The 20,849-nt window shown below is 42.0% G+C and overlaps 1 protein-coding gene across 6 annotated transcripts in view; it reads left to right on the top strand.

Annotated features, from left to right (window-relative positions):
- Nucleotides 1-20,849, top strand: part of Tnrc6b (trinucleotide repeat containing adaptor 6B) — a 231,665-nt gene that overhangs the window by 129,589 nt on the left and 81,227 nt on the right. For all 6 annotated transcript variants that reach the window (XM_060389007.1, XM_060389005.1, XM_060389009.1 and 3 more), the window contains one exon: nucleotides 20,369-20,456. In XM_060389007.1, coding sequence (XP_060244990.1) covers nucleotides 20,369-20,456 — 88 coding nt within the window. The remainder of the gene's footprint in view (nucleotides 1-20,368; nucleotides 20,457-20,849) is intronic.

Below are 20,849 nucleotides of genomic sequence, written 5' to 3'. Positions count from 1 at the left end.
GAGAATGTTTGTTATGAATTACAGTGTTTTTACTGTATAAACAGTTTCCTGCTCACAAAATGGCTTAATTGCAGAAGACAAACACTTCTAATATTTTCTTTACTGTCCTCAGTAAATGTCACATTAGTATATCTTTGAATTGCAATATTTAGGAATGTTTGATTTTAAAAATTGCTGTTTGGGAGCTGGGGGAGATACTTAACACCTGAAATCCCAGCACCCAGCGGCTAAAGCTAGAGGATTGCCATGCATTCTGGACCAGTCTGGGACACAGAGTGAGGCCCTGTGTCATTCACTCCTTTCCCCAAAATTACTGTTTGGGTCTCTAACGTGGGTTTTATAAGAACTGGTTAAATGGGGGTATGGGAAGATGGCTCAGTGATTAAGAGTACATCCTGTGCAAGCATGAGGACTTGTCTGAATCCATCCACGTAGAACGGAGTTCATGGCCACACATACTTAGGAACGTAGAGAACAGTAAGGAGCATTGCCAGCTTAGCTCCAGGTTCAACGACAGATGTGATAGAGTGGGGCCCCTGATGCCCTCATCTGGCCTCTGGACTGTGTGTATGGGCATGCATCCCCACAGATGTGTACATACACCATATACTTAATACACTACACTTAGACGCACTGAATTGATAAGTGAATTTTGACTTGTGACTAAGAGAGCTTTCCACAAATGTCTGAAATGACCCTAAGTATACCTCTGCCACACTGACTATGTATTCATGTAAAGGAGCATTCTCAACATTACCAGTTGTAAAATCCAGGTATCAGTCAGTGCTGAAAATCACTGAAGATGTTCTGTGTTCTGCATCATCAGATACAGCCAACATTTAATCCATTTTGTAAAAATAAATAAGCACAGCCATCTCATAAGCATGCAGTTTTGCTTTGTCTCTAAAAAGTACTCCAAAGTGCCAAAGACACTGTTCTTTGGAGAAGGTACATGCCACTAAGCCTGACCTGGAATTCAGAGAGTGGAGGGAGAGAATAGAGTCTGCAAGCTGTCCTCTGACCACCACACATTCTTTATGTTATGTGTACCTCTATCCCCAATAATAAATGTTTGAAAAAAGTCCAAAGAGCCGCTTTTAAATACATTTTACTATGATTTGTTACCGGTAAATGCTTGATTTGTGTGCCTGTCTTACAAATCTGTATACCCAGGGTTGCATAAAAATTTCTCAGGCAAAACGGTACAAGTGGGAAGGATTTTAAGAATTTGTGTCCTAACTGGCCACCTAGAATCTGAGCTTTCTAATTGTGAAGGCCACGGGTTTCTAGTAGGATGCTCATTGAAGGACCCCCACATTGTTGGTGGCTAAGCACGGTTGCAGTCTGAAACATGGTCCAGAGTAACAGTGTGACCGGGAGCCAGGGCTGAAGACGCACCAGTGAGTGTATCAGATGTATTTCTTCTTGTTGATGAGGGCCATTGTGTGCTTGTGCTTACGCCACCTCCCTCCCCTCAGTGAAAAGCCTTTGCTTGAGAGTAAATGGGGAGGAACACTGGTGGGAGTTGGGACGAGGGCTGTTTGATTCTGCTCAGCTGGAGGCAATAAATAGTTTTCAGTGAATGAACATTCTACACTCTGTCTTAAAAATTGCTGAGCCTGTTTTGCTGTCTCTTTATGGCTTACTTTTAGTGCTTGGTGTCAAATTTCTTATTGCCAGTCTATATATATATATATATATAGCGAAAAACACACACACAGAAGTGGAGAGCAGTATTGTGGAAACCCTAAGCGGGTAGCCCAAACACACTTTCTTCACTTTGCCTTCCCTTTTAAAGCCTTTGTTTCGGGAAAAAGGAAATTGGTGTATTGGAGAGCAATTGTTGGTTTTTCATGATAGGACTTGTTAGTCTAATTTGGTGAGGGCCTGGAGCTGCAAATGGAGTCAATAGAAAAGATGGAGCTGAAGCGGGCCTGCTGGGGAGGAAACAAAGCCTGGACATTCTTGTGGGACTCCATCAAAAGCTTCCTAGGCTACCTGATGGTTTCAAGTGCCTGGGACCCTCCCAGTCCCCATTCTGCCAGAACTCAGGCCAGGCTAATACTTGGCAGACTCTAGTTCTTTTGTTGTTTTCTGTGTTTCAGCATGACAAGAGTTTCCTTTCTGACAGAGCCCCTATTTACTTCTTTGTCGAGTATATACCTAGACTCCTAAGATAAGGTTCAAGTGTCCAATGTGAAGGTCCAACTGGTGTTTCCGGAACATTGTCTGCCTCAGCGGAGGGCAAAGGAGGCAGGTACATGCAGACTGACTTAATCTGTTCAGCCAGCTGAAGGAATGAAAGGAGGTGGCTGCCTTCTTGGAGTTACTGTTTACTCTCTTGTCTACCTTCCTGCTCAGAGACTCCCACTGGCATTTTGCCTGTGCCTGTTCTTAGCCCAGGTGTACTGTGTTTGAGAATTAGATGTTGCCTGGTGAGCAGGATGGCCTTTTATGGGCTGGTTTAATTGAAGAATCTTAATAGTGTCCTGATGTGAAGGTGTCCTGGCCCAGCCAACTCTTTCCATTTTAAGCTCTCTCCAGGAGGCAGGTGACTCATCCCGACAGAGGAATGGAGGCTCTTGCTGCTCTGGGGAAGTGGAGGCAGCAGCAGGGTCTCACTCTTGCCTCCTGTATGCAGTGTTTCATTCTCAAACTCCCTCATAACCCTTCTTGGAGAGGTGATTTAGGGAGTCCCTGGAACCTCTTAGTGCTCTGTTGGCGGCTTGTTGCAGAAGAGAACTTCCTTCCTCGTGGTTGACCATGCGAACAGTGTGCATTTTCATGTGTGGGGCACTTGATTTACCTCTGTGACTTACCCACTAGACAGTGCTGAGCTGTGGCAAGAGGAATGGGAACCTTCTTAGTTACCTGATACGTTGACTGTGATAAGAATAAAGGAGGAATGAAGTTGCCTGGGTGGTGTCTACATGAGCCAAGAGAGTTCAAGAGGTGTAGGGACTGACGAGGGCATAGAAGTGTCTCCCCCAGGAATCTTGGATCTCCTGTGGTAAAACCTCAGGGGTCTTAATGATCATGGAGTTTGTCTTGACCATGCTTTCAACTTCCTCTCAAATTTTGGGTTAATTCAACTCAAAGTAAAATAATTATCTTTGTCTACATTTTTATTTTGAGAGAATTTTGTGCTTGCATACAGTGATAAGAATCTTGTGTGTCTTTTGTCCAGTGTCTCCAGTGGTGCCTTCTTTCAGTAATGTTTTTAAAACTTGGACTTGGACTGGCAGGATGACTCAGTGGGCAAATGCTCCTGCTGCCGCACCTGACAACCTGAGTCCAGGATACCAGGCCTGTATGGTGGAAGGATAGAACTGAGGCCTGCAGGCTGTCCTCTGGCCTGCTAACATACGCTGTGGCTTGCATATGTACACACATACGCGACACATAAATGTAAAATAGTTAAAGAGGCTGGAGAGATGGCTCAGTGGGTAATTAAGATCAGTGAGCTGCTCTTGCAGAGGACTTGGGTTCAATTCCCACATGACAGCTTACAACCATATTTAACTCCAGTTCCAGGAGATCCAGTGTCCTCTTCTGGCTCACAGGCACCAGGCACACATACATGTAGATAAAGCACATATACAAAAAATAAAAACAAATATTTTTAAATTTTGAGAAAAATATTTTTTAAAACAACAAGAAAAGTAACAACTGAACATACCAACTATAAAAAGTTTGTATGTGGGCCTGGAGAGTTGGCTCAGCAATTAAGAGCACTGGCTGTTCTTTTAGAGGGCCTTAGTCCAATTCCTAGCAGCCATACGGTGGCTTATAACCATCTATAATTGTGATCTGATGCCCTCTTCTGGCACTCATAAAATAAATAAGTAGATCTTATTTTTAAAAAAAAAAGGTTTGTGCACACTGGCACTGGCAATATGGATCATAAAGCAGAGGGACTTTCCTGTAGCTCTGTTGACCTGAGCTGGGTCCCTGGATCCCACAAGATGGCAGGGGGAACTGACCCTGGTGAGTTGGCTTTTGATCTCCACATATGCACTCTGACACGCACATGCCTGAGCTTTCATACACATTTTTTGGTAAGGCTGCACAATTGTCCACAGGTATCCCTGGCATAGCAGGAGCAGTAGTTTCCTTCCAAAGGGTGTGTGCCCTTATGTAAAGATTATACATAACCTTTCTTTTACTTACATATACTATAACATGAACTATGTTTTACATCTTGCCTTAAATTTAACTATATCTTGAAGACTTAGCTTTCTTAGTGCAGGAAGAACTTCTTTATATGATTACATAGTTTTCTCTGAGTAAATATAATTTATTTAACCAGTCCCCTTATCTTTGCCATTATACACATTGTTGTAATGTTTGCAATGAGTTTTCTTTACGTATACAATTCCCCACATGTGTCATCATGAGTAATTATTTTCCTGTGATAAATTCCAAAAGATAGCTGGGTCAAAGACTGTACTGTAATTTTGATAAATAACTGCCAGATTGTTTTGCATAGAGGTTTTAACGGGTCACACTCTCACCAGTAGTGGTATCTGTGGATGCCTGCTTTCACTGTTGACAGCACCTTTATTCCCAAATGTTTCCTTTCTTGAGTGTCCATTTCTGCACCAGGTTAGCTGCATTGATTTGGAGGAGCTCGTGTAATGTGGAATCCAGCTCTTAGCAATATAAAGCGCAGTTCTCACTTTGTTCTCGGGGAATGTTACAGCTGGTAATTGTTAAAGGTTTTCTGGTATCAGATATGCTGCCGTTTGTTGTGGCTCCTGAGTTTGTGTCCTAGTCAGAAGCTTATCTATTCCCTAATTATATTCTTAAAATTATGCACTGTTTCCTAGAGTGCTTCCCTCCCTCCTCTTTTCTTTCTCTTCCCTCTTCACCCATCTGGAGTTTGTTCTTTGGTACGAGGAGTGAGATGTATAGCTCTCACTTTATAGAGACAAGTACTTTCTTGGGAGTGTTTCGTATCGTGGCTGCTTCTCTGTTGATTCTTGCAGGTAAGTGTGTGATGTGGGAGAGCCCGAGGCAGTGGCAGCTCTTTCTTGGGTGCTGTTAACTTGTCATCATCAGCTGTTTTCACAATCTGTATAATTCATACCCCCTTGTATAGATACAAAACTGATTTAAAAGATAATTTGCCCAAATTCTTGCCATTAATGTCCAAACTACAATGTAATCTTTTCATACCACATTTTATATATCTATTCGTTTATTCTCTGTGGTATATTTGTATGTTTGTGTAGGTGAACAGTGTCATGGCACACATGGAGCTTATAGGACAACCTATAGAAGTTTGTTCTCCCTTTCACCATGTGGGTCCTGGAGGTCAAACTCTGATCATCAGGTTTGATGCAAACACCATTTACCCACCAAGCCATCTCTCTTGCCCTACAATATGACCTTAAACTGAATTTTTCCTCCTTATATCTGACTGCAGTGTAGAAGAAGGGAGGGCCCTTGGGACTGGGACTGCTTGTCCTGATTGGCTGACTATGATTTGGTATAGGGATGTAAAACAGGAGTTCAGAAGATTCATTCTTGGAGGCTGAGAGTCCTAAAACACTTCAGAATTAAAGAAATACAGTTTGCATTCATTAATAGAATCCTTAGATTCAAGTAAAACATTTAAGCAAGCAGGTTGGCTTTTATACCAGCTTGACACAGTTTAGAGTCATCTGAGACAAGGGTACCTCAATTAAGAAAATGCCTTTATAAGAATGGTGCACAGCCCTTGGCAGGTTATTCTGGAGTGTATAAGAAAGCAGGCTGAACAAGCCATGGAGCAAGCCAGTAGGAAGCACTTGCCCTTGGTTTCTGCATCAGCTCCTGCCTCCAGATTCCTGCTTTACGTTCCTGCCCAGACTTCCTGGGATGTTGAACCTACTGTAAGATAAGATGAGCCCTTACCTTCCCGAGTTGCTTTTGGTCTTGTGTTCATCATAACAGCTGAAAAGTAACTAATATACATAGAATACTTTCCTCAAAGGAGAAAAAGCTCCTTTTCAGTAGTGTAAGAGTATCTCTTAGAAAAAGTTTACATGTAGCTGTTACTGAGGTTGTAGACAGTTTCAAGGTTTGCTCGTCCATATAACACTTGTCAGGTTACCTGAATAGAAATTAGGTGTTCTACACTAACTAAACTACTACTTACACTACTAAACACTGTCTCTGTGGAGACTTGAGTATCATTTTGAATGGGATAGGCATCCTCTATTTGACCTCACAGATTAAGTGTTGCAATGGCTGTTACAGAAGGCTATATGTATAATTCATATTTTAGATTTTGAGTCATTTCCCAATTGGTGTGTAATTTTAGTGGAAGAACTGGGTCATTTGAGTTTACAAGTCAGATTTATTCTGTAGTTCATTACTTATTACTATTAAACATAACATGCTTATCTTTTAGAAATATACATTTCCTTCAGAGCAATTCAATTATTATTCAGCTTTCTAAATTTACATAACAACTACTGGCACACAAGAACATGGCTTTCCATTTTTACCATTCTGAAAATAGAGTACAAATTGCAAGCATCAAGAATTAGGGTACAACTGTCACCTGTGGAGTCTTGAATTCAGAGTTGCTTTTCTTCTGCGCTAATTTTTTTTTAATACCAAGATAAGTGTCACAAATGGCACCCTTTCTCGTAGCATTTCCAGAATTAGAATAACAGATACAAACTAAATGGGAATGGTGCCTTACCGATAGGAAAGCTGTGACTGAGACGGTCTTTGCACAGTTCCAAGGGTAGATAGATCATTCATAAAACAACACTTTTGGCTTACCTGAGAAGCTTGTGCTATCCTGTGTGCCTGCCTGGCTCATTGCTGTATTCCTTCATGATAAGTCCATTTCTCTTCTGTTCAATTTCTGGCATAAAACGTTTGTTCATTTGTTTTGTTTTGTTTTGTTTTCTCGAGGCACAAACCTCGAGGAATGTGTACATTATTATAAAGGCCAGACATAATTGGACTCTGCTGATCATCCTGTGCCTGTTACCTGGTGCCTGGCAGGGCTAGGTCGAGGCTGTCAGGGCTAGGTTGAGGACATATGGTCAGACAGGAGTGCAGTATACTGTCTGAATTCATCTTCTTCCCATTGATCTCATAAATTTTAATGTTGCTTTAAAAGACCCTTGCGACATTACTAAGGCCCTTGGGACAGTAGCTTAGTGGTAGATGAGAGCTGAGGCTCCTTCTGCTTTTGGCAAGAGGTGCCCTAGGATCACAGACCTCTTCTTATTTCCTCGGCATGCCCAGCTCCTAGCTGAGATGCTCCTAGTCAGCATCTGAAGAGAAGAGGCCATGGTGTGTGCGGCCATGGTAAAGCACTTCTGTTTTTTCAGGTCTTGGCCGCTCATGCTTTTAGATACCATAAATTTAGTCAGACTCAATGCTTGAACTGCTTTGTGGTTAAGACTGAGTGGAATTTCAACGTAATTTAATTTTGATGTGAAATTGCTTACAGTTTTAATGTATTTCAAAAGCAAGTTACTAATGTTGTTATTTGAGGCAAGATCTTACTCTGTGATCCCAGCTGGCTTTGAATTTGTGGCTGTCTTCCTTCATCAGCCTCCCAAATGCTGGGGTAACAAACATGAACCACCACACCCAGCTATTTAGTCTTTTTAAAAATTAGTTATTATTGTGTTTGTGGGAACGTATGTGCCACAGAACAGATGTGAAAGTCAGGAGATAACTTTTGAGAACCTTCCTTTCCTCTCCTGTAATGTGGGTTCACTTACCTGCTAAGTCACCTCACCAGCCCTATCTGTGCTTTTAATATAAAATAGTAAGTATTAGGCCATGCCCAGAAGCAACAAATAGCAGTACAAAATGACCACACCCGAGTGTTTGTGGCTGTGTCCCCCATCTACTGGGAACTTTTTTTTAAGACCTCTTTTATTTTTCTTGCATCTAACATAAAATTGGCATAACATAAACTGCTCGCATTTAAATTGTACAATTTGCTACATCTTGGTATCTATACAAAAGAGAGCGAATATGTTCTCTACTATCAAGGTCTCTTACTGCCCATTTGCTATCCCTCCTGCCTATCTTTCCCACCTTTTCCCAACCCTCAGTCAGCCCTGTATCTATCTCCTTTCTAGCACTATAAATTAATTTGCACTTCCTGGTATTTTTAGTCAAGTAGAATCATTCATTGGATCCTCTAGTCTGGCCTCTTTTCCTTGTCATCATTATTTTGAGGTTTGTGTTGTGTACATCAGTACTTCCTTCCTGCTATTGCTGAGTAGCAGCCTGTTGTACACTATATCATAATGCATCCATTTGCTTCTTAAAGTATATTTGGGTATCTAGTTTTCAGTAATTACAGAGAAAGCTGTCGTGAATGTTTAGTTGAAAATCTTTGCTGGAGGTACACTTTTCTCTGGGAATGCAATGGCTGGCCATAGGCAAGTGTGTGTTTCACTCCTTCCAAGCTTGCCAACTGCTTTGCAGAATGATCATATCATTTCATAGCCCCACTAAGAGACAGTCCAGTTGCTAATGCTAGCGACTTCGGGGCGTGCCACTGGTGGAGTGTTGCTGTGTGATGTTTTGATCATGCAACATTGTACATCATCATTACTGATTCTACACAGTCCCCAAGAGAAGCTAGATGACATTGCATGTTACTAACATGGTGCTTATCATGCCACAAAGACACGACTGAAGGCGGGGAAATGTCTGTACCTGTCTGGATTAAGAAGAAATGAAATACTGAAGTTTTGTGGTTGTAATGTTATGTTTTCTTCCTGTGAGACACTTAGTCTCAAAATGACTTCTATCTCCTAGCAGTGTTTGGCCGTGTCTTCTAATTTAATATCATGTACAAATTACATTAGCATCCCATTAAATTCCCTCAGTCAGATCCAACAAATGAAAAAATGTTATGAACAAATCCAACACAGATATTTGGAGTACCCTACTATATAATTTCCTCTGCCTAAATGGATGTATTCCAGCAGGCTCCCTTTGTTAGGCATTTGAAATTAAAAACACTTTGTGAGTACTTGGAGTAACTCTTTTCACTGCACTTCTTTTGTTACTTTTTCTCTTCGCAAATATTCATGTGGTATCATTAATCCTTAATTGGTTTTGATTGGTAATGGTTTGTGTCTAGTTATTTTCTTTCTGTTTTATAAATTGCAAGGATTACCTTTTGTCTTTTAAGGAAGTACATACTTGTCAAATCACTTGTTAGATGTGTTTTGAAAGATTCCGTTTAAAACTGTTGAGTAGAGTTCTTGGTAGGCAGACAGTGAGTGGCATGCACTCCCTTTATGGACAGAGATAATTAAGTGGTGATGCCATCTCCTGGGTCCTTGGGGAACTGTGAAGTCAGGCCCCAGGGGAGCTTCTTCCTCCTCTCGCACAGTCAGGAAACTGCTGTGACATTTGTAGGCTTCAGGACCACATCTCTAGCAGGATGTGAACCTGTGTGTCTAGGACTGAAGCTGAATGTAGGTGCTCTTTATTGGCAACATCAATGTCTCTGTCTTCGGTCATAAGGAAGTCTGGGAAATAGGCCAGAAGTGACCTGGAATTGGTGCTGGTGTTAATAGAGCTGAGGTACATGCCATCACAAAGTGGAGTGACAGCGAAAAGAATACTGTGAGCAGTGTGGTGGGGAAGTATTCTGAATGACCTCACAGCCTATGCTTAAGACAAGAAAGACTCGGTTAACAGAAAACTGTTAACAGCTGGAGCATGGTAGGGTAAAGTGTAGGTTCTACAGTATTTTTGGAAGTACGTGTCTAGGACTGTTGACTCAAGTTTTTTCTGAAGTTCTCAAATATGACTTTGTTAAATAGCTATTTTCAAAATGGTTTAAAGCAGTGGTTCTCAACCTGTGGGTTTGCGACCCCTTTAGGTCACATATCAGATATTTATATTACAGTTCATAACAGCAAAATTACAGTTATGAAATAACAATGAAAATTATTTTATTGTTAGGGTCACCACAACATGAGGAACTGTGCATTAAAGCATTGAAGTGTCAGGAAGGTTGAGAAACACTGGTTTAAAGTATGGGTCCTGGAGCTGAACAGATAGCTCAGTGGTTAAGAGCACTTGTTGCTCATGCCGAGGACCAGGGTTCCAGTCCCAGCGCCCACACGATGGTTCAGAACCATCCGTAACTCCAGCTCCATGAGATCCAGTGCCTTCTTTGGATCTTCCATTACCAAGCACACCATAGTACACATGCACATGCTTACAGAACACACGTGAAATAAAGTAATCAAAACTTTTTTTTTAAGTATAGGTCCTTGAAAATGTTAACTAGGAGACCAAAAGATGAGTCAGTGTTTGAAGCTCTTTTTTTTTAAATTGAGTTTCGAGGTGTAAATTGTAGATTCATGGGCAGTTCTAAGAAACAATACAAAAGAATTCTGTATACTCTTTAGCCCAGTTACCAGTGGTGACTGCTTGTAAAGCTGTAAAGAGTATCATAGCCACAGTTATGACACTGCTGCAACCCATGGATCTTACCAAGGTTTCTCATTTTATTTGCATCTGTGTATGTGTGCACGTATGTAGTTCTACTGAGTTCTGTCTCATCTTCGTCACTAGGGAGACAGAACACCTTTCTAACCTCCTCTGCCTTGCCCTCACCTGCAGCCTATGGCAGCCCACCCCTTGTTCTTTCAGAAATGTTACATAAATGCCATGAGACAGTACATATGACTATAACCTGTTACATCTGTCCAGTAGTCTGTGCAGCTGTTTGTAAACTCTGGGACTAAAAGAGCTGCCTCTTAGACAGCCATGGTGTCTGAGTAGTCTTGGAGGCCACAAATGGCCAATTATCTGAACATTTTAAGAAAGGCACGATTCTCCCAAGTATCTGCAGCAATTCCCTGTCTAATGGAGCCTTGTTGGTTAGTCTAAACGGAGTTGCTTATTATTTTACTCTAGTTGCTGCACAGTCAGCAGACTAGCAGTCCTTTTTCTCTCCTTCATGGGTGATCTCTTAACTCGATCAACACAGAGTGACTGCATATGTGCCATCGTACAGGACACAGCCTTTGGTACTGGCTTTTGTACTCCCTGGCAGTTTTTGTGGGTGGTTGATGTACTTTCTGCTCATGCTTTGAAACACCAAAGACACTGCAAGCTGTCCTCAGAGCATTTGGGATGCATTAGAGATGAGAGCTGAACACGAAGGACGTAGACTCCACACTGCGTTGCCTCCATGGCGAGGCAAGCCATGCCAGGTTAACAGATCTGGTTGAGAGCTCCAGGAAGGCCGGAAGCGCTGGCTTTCTTTGCTTTTCAACTCTTGGCATCTGCATAGTCCTCAACATCAAGCAGGTACCGTAGTAATAAATGAATGAGGCAAAAAAAAAAAAAAAAAAAAAGAGGTTTGGTTTGGTTTGGTTTTTAATAGCAGTCCAGGACTGTTGGAGTGTCACATAGTAAGCACAGGAAGCTGAAGTTTGAATGTCAGTAGGAGACTGGCTGTGGTTCTCTGCCTCCCTTCAACAAAGTAAGCCCTAAACAAACACCAGGCATTTTACCGTGTCTTACCTTCTCTCCTCTTCTCCCGCTCCTTTTCTTTCTTCTCTACTTCTCATTCCCCTTCCCCCTGAAGCTCACAGTGTTGCCCCAGGCTCTCCTCAGAGTGCTCGACTCCAGTGTGCTTCCGCCCCCAGCATGCTCCCACCCCCAGCGGCTAGTCTGCTGGCATACCACTGTGCCCTCCAGTAGCATTTTCTCCATTTAGATCTCTGTTCAGCTGATACTGCCTCAGCAGGAGCAGCAAATGTCGCATGTTCCCTGTCCTTTCCCATCTTTATTCATAGTATTTGTCGTGATTCCTGGTATTGTGTTTCCTCTGTCTCTTTGTCTAGGGTATGAGCACTCTGAAGACAGGGACAGACTCTTTTGCTTACTGTTATGGGTCAGTAACTGTTGTGTCACAGTCACAGAATGTGCCTATTAGATTTTTTCTTTTTTTTTTCTTTTTTTTTGGCCTTTTCTTTAAACTCGTCTCCCATCTAAAGTACAAGAAACATTGTCCATTCTTTCTTGTCTTTTCAGTTTGTACCCAGGGCTTACATGTACCAGGCAAGTGTTCTATCACTGAATTTCACACACACACACACCTTTCACTCTTTCAATGATACATATTTACACAGAGCCTCTTGTGTACCTGTGTGAGGCAAGTAACAGGAAGAGTCAGGCTGCTAACACCACCATACCTACTCCTATACTGCAGTGTGCAGGGTGCTCTGCATAAGAGCTGCTGTGGGAGAGTCAGTACCGATGCCTGCCGGGAGAAGTAGCCTTTTGGTTGGAGGTAGGGCTACTACAGGGATTTGTGAGTCTGATTCTGTGGCCAGTGTAGGAAGATGTCTACCACCTGACTTGAAATGCCTTTATTCTGAGAGCACCTACTCCTCTCATTTGCACTTCGACACTTCTCATTCCTCGTGTAGAATGCTCTCTTGCTATCCACCGGAACCAGTGAATAACTTGCCTCAAAGATCTCCATTCCTAGACCATTTGGTCAGAGGCCTTTCCCAGGCAGGTAGGGCAATGCCCTCTTCTGCTCATCTCTGTCAGTTTACCCCACCCTGTCTCCACCTGAAGCATAGGTCGTAGGCACATATATTGTTGTATGCCTTGTTTATTCCCTGTTCTCTCTGCAAGCTGAAGTTTGGCTTTGTTCCTGCCTTGTCCCAATGCTTGGGAAGTGCCTGCCTCATGTTAGATGGCTAGTGTTTGTTAAAGAAAAGGTTCCATTTTCAGTTCTCCTGATAGGAAGGGGAGGGTTGTGTAAAAACCACAAAGGTATCTCTAAGCCACATTTTTGACAAGACCAGTACACTACATAAGGCTACTTTATGAGCTCTGAGGCTAATGATGGCATGATGAGAGCTAGAATTTGATGTATTTTTTCCCCTTGGTGGTAGGAGGTATGCAGGATGGATAAGTGGGGGATGTAGAGGAATTTTAATTCAGAACATGGCTGTCCTGGCAAGAAATCACACCCAAAGAGCTTCTTAGGTCTGTGTGATCCAGCTGGAATACAGACATGCCTTTAATCCACGAGACAGGCAAGCAGATCTGAGTTCAAGGTCAGCCTGGTATAGAACAAGTTTCAGGTAAGGAAAAGTTTAGATCCAGGCATGGTGGTACATGCCTTTAATCCCAGACAATGAAGGTAAAGTTAGTTTGTAGAAGGAAGCACCCCTGTTTGAAAGTGATGTCTGATTGAGTGGCAGAAATAGTGATGAATCAGAAAAAGACTTGACAGAGAAGGTGAGCCCAACTCTCAGAGAAGAGAGAGGAAAGGGAAGCTTTTAAGGAGCAGCACAGAATGAGAGAGAGAACAGGCAGTTTTACCAGGACAGTAATAGAGAGACGGGTTGAGACAGTAATAGAGAGAACTCAGGCAAAGACCGAATGAGCGAGGAAATGAGAAGGAGCCAGGAGAGTAGAACAGAGTGCTTAAGTTAGTTTGAGGCCAAACCGAGCAGTTCAGGGGCCGAGAGAAAAGCCAGATTTATAAGTCAGCTGGGAGAGGAGTTTGAGCCAGAACAGCTGAGTTGAACCAGCCAGCCCGGAGTTCAGTGAAACAAGAAAGAATGAGCTGATTAAGCAGTAAGTAAGCTAAAAACATTCTAGACCTAGGTTAGATTGTATGGAGGCTAGAAGCTTCCAAGGACTAGGCCTAGGTTAACAGGCAAAGGCAGTAAGCCTCTAAGACAGCAATTTAAAAGCAAAGGAATAAAAGTTTCTTTTACAGGGGGAAGTGGAGGTTGGATTTGCACACTGAGTGCCAGCACTAGGGAGTTGTAGGCCAGACCAACTGATATGTATATGTATCAGTTATATATGTAATTTAATTTTTAATTTATGTGCATTAGTGTGAAGGTGTCAGATCCCTTGGAATTGGCGTTATAGACAGTTGTGAGCTGCCATGCAGGTGCTGGAAATAGAACCCAAGCCCCTAAGAGGAGCAGACAGTGCTCTTAACCACTGAGCCATCTCTCCAGCCCCTAGAGCAACTAACTGTTCTTAGCTGTCCTCTGCTTAGTATCAGGCTGCAGGAGCCTTTGGGCAGGTTTTCAGGAATGTGTACTCTATTGCTCTTCAGTGTTGCAAACTTGCCCGCAGAGCCAGGTTCCTGCTGTGTCACAGTGCAGGCAGTGTTGGATGTTTTCTGTTTTATTTAAGTACTGCCGTGTGTGTGTATCTGTCTGTGAGGTCGTGCATGTATGTGTGTGTTGCAGGTGCACAGGAATATTCTGTCCAGTTTGGTTTTTGAGACACTCACTTTGAAACCTTGAGCTTGCCAATTAGGATAGGCTACCTCCGGCCAGCCCCAGGAACACACCTGGATTCGAAGCACGTCAGGTCCTCACACTCGAACAGCAAGCACTTTACAACTTAGCTACTACCGCAGCCCAAAGTACTGCCTTTGTGTTTGTTTTGTGTTTGTTTGTTTGTGACAGAGTTTCTCTGTGTAGCCCTAGCTGTCTTGGAACTCACTTTGTAGACCAGGTTGAGCTCAAACTCAAGAGATCCACCTGCCTGTGCCTCCTAAGTGCTGGGATTAAAGGTGTGTGCCACCGCTGCCTGGGCTTGTTTGTGTTCTTTAAACAAATAATACATTTTATTTTGTGTGGTTGTGTGCCCGAGTGTGGAGGTTTGCAAGGAGAAGGGGTCTGTACTTTCACCAAATGCTCCTAGGGATCAAGCTCAGCTTGTCACATTGGCAGTTTTGTGCCTTTTACATACTGAGACATTTTACAACTGCTTTGCTAAAACTTTACTTTCAACTGATAACTATTACAAAACTGATGATGAGCAAATGCTGGTACTCCCTTTCAGAGCTCTTTGTGGTTTGGGGCTGCAGTGGTAGGAGCCTCTACGTAGCATGCAGGAGGCCTTGGATTCCATCCTCGGCGTGACAGAAAGGGCCAGTGGGAGTGTAATTAGACTTTTTTACCATTCTAGAGTACGTCTGTCCCTGTTGTGTCTTTTCTTTTTTATTATTCTTAATTAATTTTTTTAGATTAATTATATTTTATTCACTTTGCGTCCCAGCTGTAACACCCTCCCTCATTCCCTCCCAATCCCGCCCTTCTTCCCTCATCTCCTCCCATGCCCCTCTCCAAGTCCACCAATAGGGGAGGTTCTCCTCTTCTTCCATCTGACCCTAGCTTATCAGGTCTCATCAGGACTGGCTGCAATGTTCTCCTCTGTGTCCTGGCAAGGCTGCTCCTCCCGGGTGGGGATGGGGGGTGTCAAAGAGCCAGCCACTGAGTTCATGTCAGAGACAGTCCCTCTTCCCCTTACTAGGAAACCCACTAGGATACTGAGCTGCCATGGGCTATATCTGAGCAGGGGTTCTAGGTTATATCCATGAATGTACCTTGGTCGGAGAATCAGTCTCAGAAAATACCCCTGAGCCCAGATATTTTGGTTCTGTTGCTCTCCTTGTGGAGCTCCTGTCCTCTCCCGGTCTTACTAACTCCCTCTTCTTTCATACGATTCCCTGCATTCTGCCCAAAGTTTGATTATGAGTCTCAGCATCTGCTTTGATCCACTGTGTCTTTTCTTTACATACATATTCTTTAGTTCTAACATGAAAGCTGAAATGACAAAGACTTGCTGCCTACAGAGGCAAGTTCTGGTACCTGGAAGTAAACCCAACTCCTAAACAATGCCCTTCACTCTTCCTGTCCAAACCCTCATGGAAGAGATGTGTGCAGAACATTGGGCTGGCAGCTTCAGTTTCAGCCAGTAGTCTCTGGGGTCTGTGAGGGATTTGAGGTAAACTTTTGAAGTGTAAATTTTTTATTTTTTTTTTCCCGAGACAAAGTTTCGTTGTGTAACCTTGGCTGTCCTGGAATTCCCTTTGTAGACCCTGGTCTACTACTGGCCTCAACTCAAAGTGATGCCTCTGCCTCCCCGGGTGCTGGGGTCACAGGCATGTGCCACCATGCCCAGCTTAAAGGGTAAATTTTAATGAATACATTTGTATCAGCAGTTTTCAAGCCTAGCTATATGATAGAATACTTGGTAATGGGGGAGTAAAAAATCCGTAGTGATTTCTGTCTTTCTGAACTGGAATACTGCCTGGATGATAGTTTTGTGTTTGTTGTTTAGGGAAACAGCCTTGAATTTAGAGTTCAATTTGAACTCTATATTTATATAATGGCTTATAACTGCCTCTAGCATTACTTACAATCTTAGGTTTAGGTTTTTTGCTTGTTTCCTGAGTTGTTAGAGAATGAACACTGACCTGCCCAGGCACATGTAGCTCTTTTGCCAATGCAGTAGTGTTTTCTGGCAAACAGAACATTCTCCTGTACTCCTGCAGTGTAACCACCAGAAAGAAGAAAAGATCCATCCCTGCACAGCTGGAGGCTGAGGCAGGAGAATTGCCTTGAATTTGAAGACAGTCTGAACTACATAGTGTGTCCTGGATAGCCTGGGCTGTTACAATGAGACCCTGCCTCAAAATAAACCAGAACAAAATGCAAAGTCAATGTTGCCGTTGACTCTTGAGCCCCCATTGAACCCATGTCTCCTGCTCTTCTTCCCTCTGCCCCATTACTGCCTCCCAACTGCAACTTTTTGAGCCTTTGTGGCAAAGGACTTGCCTCCTGGTTTTGGCCCTATCTCATTACTTTCCCTCTCCTCAGAGCAGGTTTTCAAGCTTTCCTTGACTTTGATGGCCTTAACCAGGGAATATTTCAAGGCATTTATTTTGTAGTTTGCCTTTTAGCTCTCAGAATGCAGTTGTCTGATAGGTCAACAAGGCCCCATGATGATAAACAGGTGATGGGATGCTTGGTTGAGGCTGTATCTGCCAGCCTACTGTTACTCTTTCAGTCTTTTAAATTTGAAAGGGGGTTGGTGTTTTTAAACTCTTTGAGTGTTCCATTCCCCTCTCATAATTTATTCATTTCTTATTTCTCCTTTGTCCTCTGTGTTTTGCTAGTGTGTATAACGGTTTACAACCTCTTCTAGCGTTACTTGCAGTGGTCTTACGTGCTCCAAATAGTCAAATCCCCTTCAGACTGTCTTTAAGGTCTTCCCGCTTTATGACAGTCTGTTTTCATATTAAACTTCCGTGGCCCTCGCTCCTGAATTAGCATTTTGGTTGTCCCCAAATAACTGGTTCTCTTAGTAAAGAATGGTGTTTAAAAACTGCAGGTCTGCGTGCTAAATAGGCTCATTGCTATTTGAGTATTCCTTGTCTTTTAGCCTCACAGTTACAGGTGTGGCGGGGCGGGAATAGGTAGGTTCGCGGGCAGACAGCGTATGTTGTCTCTGTCTCTGAGTACTTGCTGATAACGAGCTCAGATCCAGCTCCACATGTTTGTTTTCCCCCTAGCTCCTTTTTTTTTTTTTTTTTTTTTTTTTTTTTTTTTTTTGAGGCTTGAGACATCTGGCTGCTGTTGTCCTGCTACCCTCTTTACTGTCACCTTCTGTGTGCAGTGCTCTCCCGTTGCCGGTGGGGTGGGTGTCCTCCTCTTCCAGCTGGGCTCTGAGTCAGCACAGGGATCTGTGAGAGCTCCCCAAGTGATATTTCTGTGCAGCCTAAAGTACAATTTGGCAAAGTAAACTTTCCCTAGGAAAACAAAAGCTAAGAGAAGTCTTAATTCTACCAAGATGCTGTTTAAAAATGAAACCAAAAAGAAAAAAAATCAGGGAGAAAGCAAAGCTTGTCTCCTGAAAGCTTTAAAAAATATTTGCTTTGGAAATAAATGTCTTTCTAGTGAGCATGAATTTCATTCTTTTCCTGAAGTACCTATTCATAGGAAAAAAAATTGAAAAAGATTAGTTGTTTTTGAGAATGTATCTCATTAAAAACATATTTTTTAAGTGGGGCATTTTTAACTAATTTGGAAATTTGAGACTTAGAAAAATGACAACCTGCTTTTTCAAAGCACCAAATATTCAAGCAGGAAATGTCCAGGCTTTGGCTGCTCCTTTTCTTTAACTAGTATTACTATAAAATCTGGGTAGGGGCAGGGAACCTCATCTTTTCCTGCTTGACGAAAAGGAAGCACAGCGCCCCTAAAGCCGTCTATAATGGGGACTATGGCCAGCCCCTTTACATAGTCAACACTCATATATCCTACTTTTTAAAAATTTATTATAATTTTATATGTATAGATGTCTGCATATATATGTGTGTGCATTACATGAATGCCTGGTGCCCACAAAGACCAGAAAAGGGCATTGTTTGTGAACTGCCATCTGGGTGCTGGGAAGAGAACTCAGATCCTCTGCAAGAGGAGCTTAGCACTCTTAGCTTGAAACCCTCTTTTCAGCCCTGGCCAGAGTGTACTTCTGCAAGCTCATGTACATAGTGCATGCTGTCTCCGTCAGGGACATCCATCGTTGGACCTACGGGAGTTCAAGAAGAGTTTACCTTTGATTGTGTGTTCACATGAAAGCTACATTTGGACTTTGAGTTTTGCATTTATTATATATATATATATATATATATATATATATATATATATATATATAAAGCTTTTGTGTGTTTATGCCCAGGAGTGTAGTAGAAAGTCTGATATTTGTGTCTGTGAATTTAGTAACAGTTCAACAGGAAAGTAAATACTTTTTTTTTTTAATATTAGGGGTTTGTTTTGTTTTGGCTTGGCTTTTGTTTTTGTTTTATTATTGTTGGTGTTTTGGGTTTTTTTTGTTTTTGACAGAATGTCACTATGTAGCCAGTGTTAGCTTATAACTTAACAGTCCTCCTCACTCCACTTACCAAAGCATCCCACATGCTGGGATGCTCACTGCCATCTCTGGTATAGAAAATTCTTGTTTTCTGTAAGTAAAACATTGATTATATATTTGTGAATGCCCACTTTAGTTCTTCCCTCTGTTTCCTTTGTGTATTTGACTAGACATGACTTTTTCCCTAGACCTGTCCCTCAGGAACCATTTTTGTGGGTTTTGCCATTTGCAAATTTGTTAGTTCCTTAATTGTTTCTTTAATCCCTTTTTATCTTAGTCATATTCTAGACGATGTCTGTAAAGCCATGAGTTGATGCGTTACTATACAAAATCCTAAATGTCATAGGTTATGTCTGTTCTCTGTGTGGCAATCTAGGAGCTGGGTTTCTGACTGCTTTCCCCAGTAAGGTTCAGTAAGCTATCTGGGGCTTGTTTCCTAATGGGAACCCTCTAGTTGAGGTTATACTCTTGGTGAGTGTAACCTCAGCAGATACATAAAATGAAAGTTACTGAGCATTAGAATAAATGTTACATTTCAGGATTACTTTGGATTTGTAATATAAATTTTATAATTCAATTCCTCAATTGGAGGGCTATTATTGTGCATTGTTTTTACGCTAATAAGTGAAGCAGCCAGCTCTGTTGACCTAATTCATATTTGTAGGGACACTTTGATTTCTAGGACTTTTAGTACCCTCCCTAAATACAAGTATAGTGGGGTTGGGGAGGTAGCTGGCCAAGTAATGTGCTTGCTATGCAAGCATGAGAACCTGAGTTAGAGCCCTAGCGCTATGGGTTTTGGTTGTTAGGTCCAGGCACTGGTGCACACCTGTAAACATGGCTTTAGGGCAGGGATTAGGGATCAGAGACAGGTAGATCCCTGGGGCTTGCCAGCCACCCTCTCTAGTAGAAACAGTGAGCTCTATGTTCAATCAAAAAAAAAAAAAAAAGAGAGGTGTTGGGGCTAGAAGAATTGCTCGTGGTTAAGATCACTTGCTTCTCTTTCAGAGGACTCAAGTCATTCCTAAGACTCATGTGTTGGCTCACAGACACCTATAATTTCTGTTTTAGGGATCCAATGCCCTCTTCTGGCCTCTTTAGGCACCAGGCACCCATACCCCTAAAATAAAATAAAAGTAAAAAAAAAAGAGAGAGAGAGAGAGAAAAGTTCAATGATAGAGGAAGAAACCCAAGGTCTGCTTTTGACTTACACACACAAAACATGATATTAATAAGTTTGAAAAATACAGAACAGAAAATTATGTGTTCATCATTCCAAAGACATCATGGACAGACACCTAAGTTATGATATAAATATCTATACTACAACTGAATTAACATATCTGTTGTACTTGTTTTAAATATTACTAAAAGCCAACTATATATTTTATTCAAAACAAACCTACTATTAAATAAATGTACACTAATCCTGTGAGTGTGTTTATACAGATGCTTCCAGGCATCTCTGAAACCAAGCCTAATATAATGAACGCTTATACAAGGGATGGCAAATAATAATGTGGGAATACCGAAAGGTGGTGGGTTTTATCTATCCTTTTGGTGTAAGTAAGGTAATAATACTGTGATCTTTGCTAAAGACGTGGGGTGTGAACATACGTCTATAACCTTTCCGGTATGTGACTTCTTTTTACAGAGAGAAGGAGCAAGAAAGGGAAGAACAGTTAATGGAAGACAAGAAAAGGAAGAAAGAGGATAAAAAGAAAAAAGAAACCACCCAGAAGGTGAGTTGAGCAGTTGGGTCTGTCTTTATATTTGCTGGCTGTCCATAAGTGACTGATACCATAATGCTGCCTGAGACATGGTTTATTTGAAAGTAGAAAAAAAGATTTGAGGCTTATACATATTACCATACCGTGGATGATAAATGGTGTTGCTGCTTCTTGTATGAAAACATTAGTAAATAATACTAAAGACAGTCTCAACTTGTGTCGTGTTCCACTGTCTGAATCATAATTGAGTATCCATCTTCTCTCTGAGTTTATAGACAAACTTAAAAACTTGCTCGAGTATGCCCTGTTGTTTTGTTTTTAAATAATTTCACCAGTAAACTGCCCTCAGACAGGGTCTAGTGGGTCACATGTCTGTAATCCCATCACTCGGGAGGAAGGCCGATG

This window comes from Meriones unguiculatus, chromosome 8 (assembly GCF_030254825.1).
Source record: "Meriones unguiculatus strain TT.TT164.6M chromosome 8, Bangor_MerUng_6.1, whole genome shotgun sequence".
In the NCBI taxonomy this organism is placed as follows: domain Eukaryota; kingdom Metazoa; phylum Chordata; class Mammalia; order Rodentia; family Muridae; genus Meriones; species Meriones unguiculatus.
This window is presented reverse-complemented; position numbering and strand designations above follow the sequence as displayed.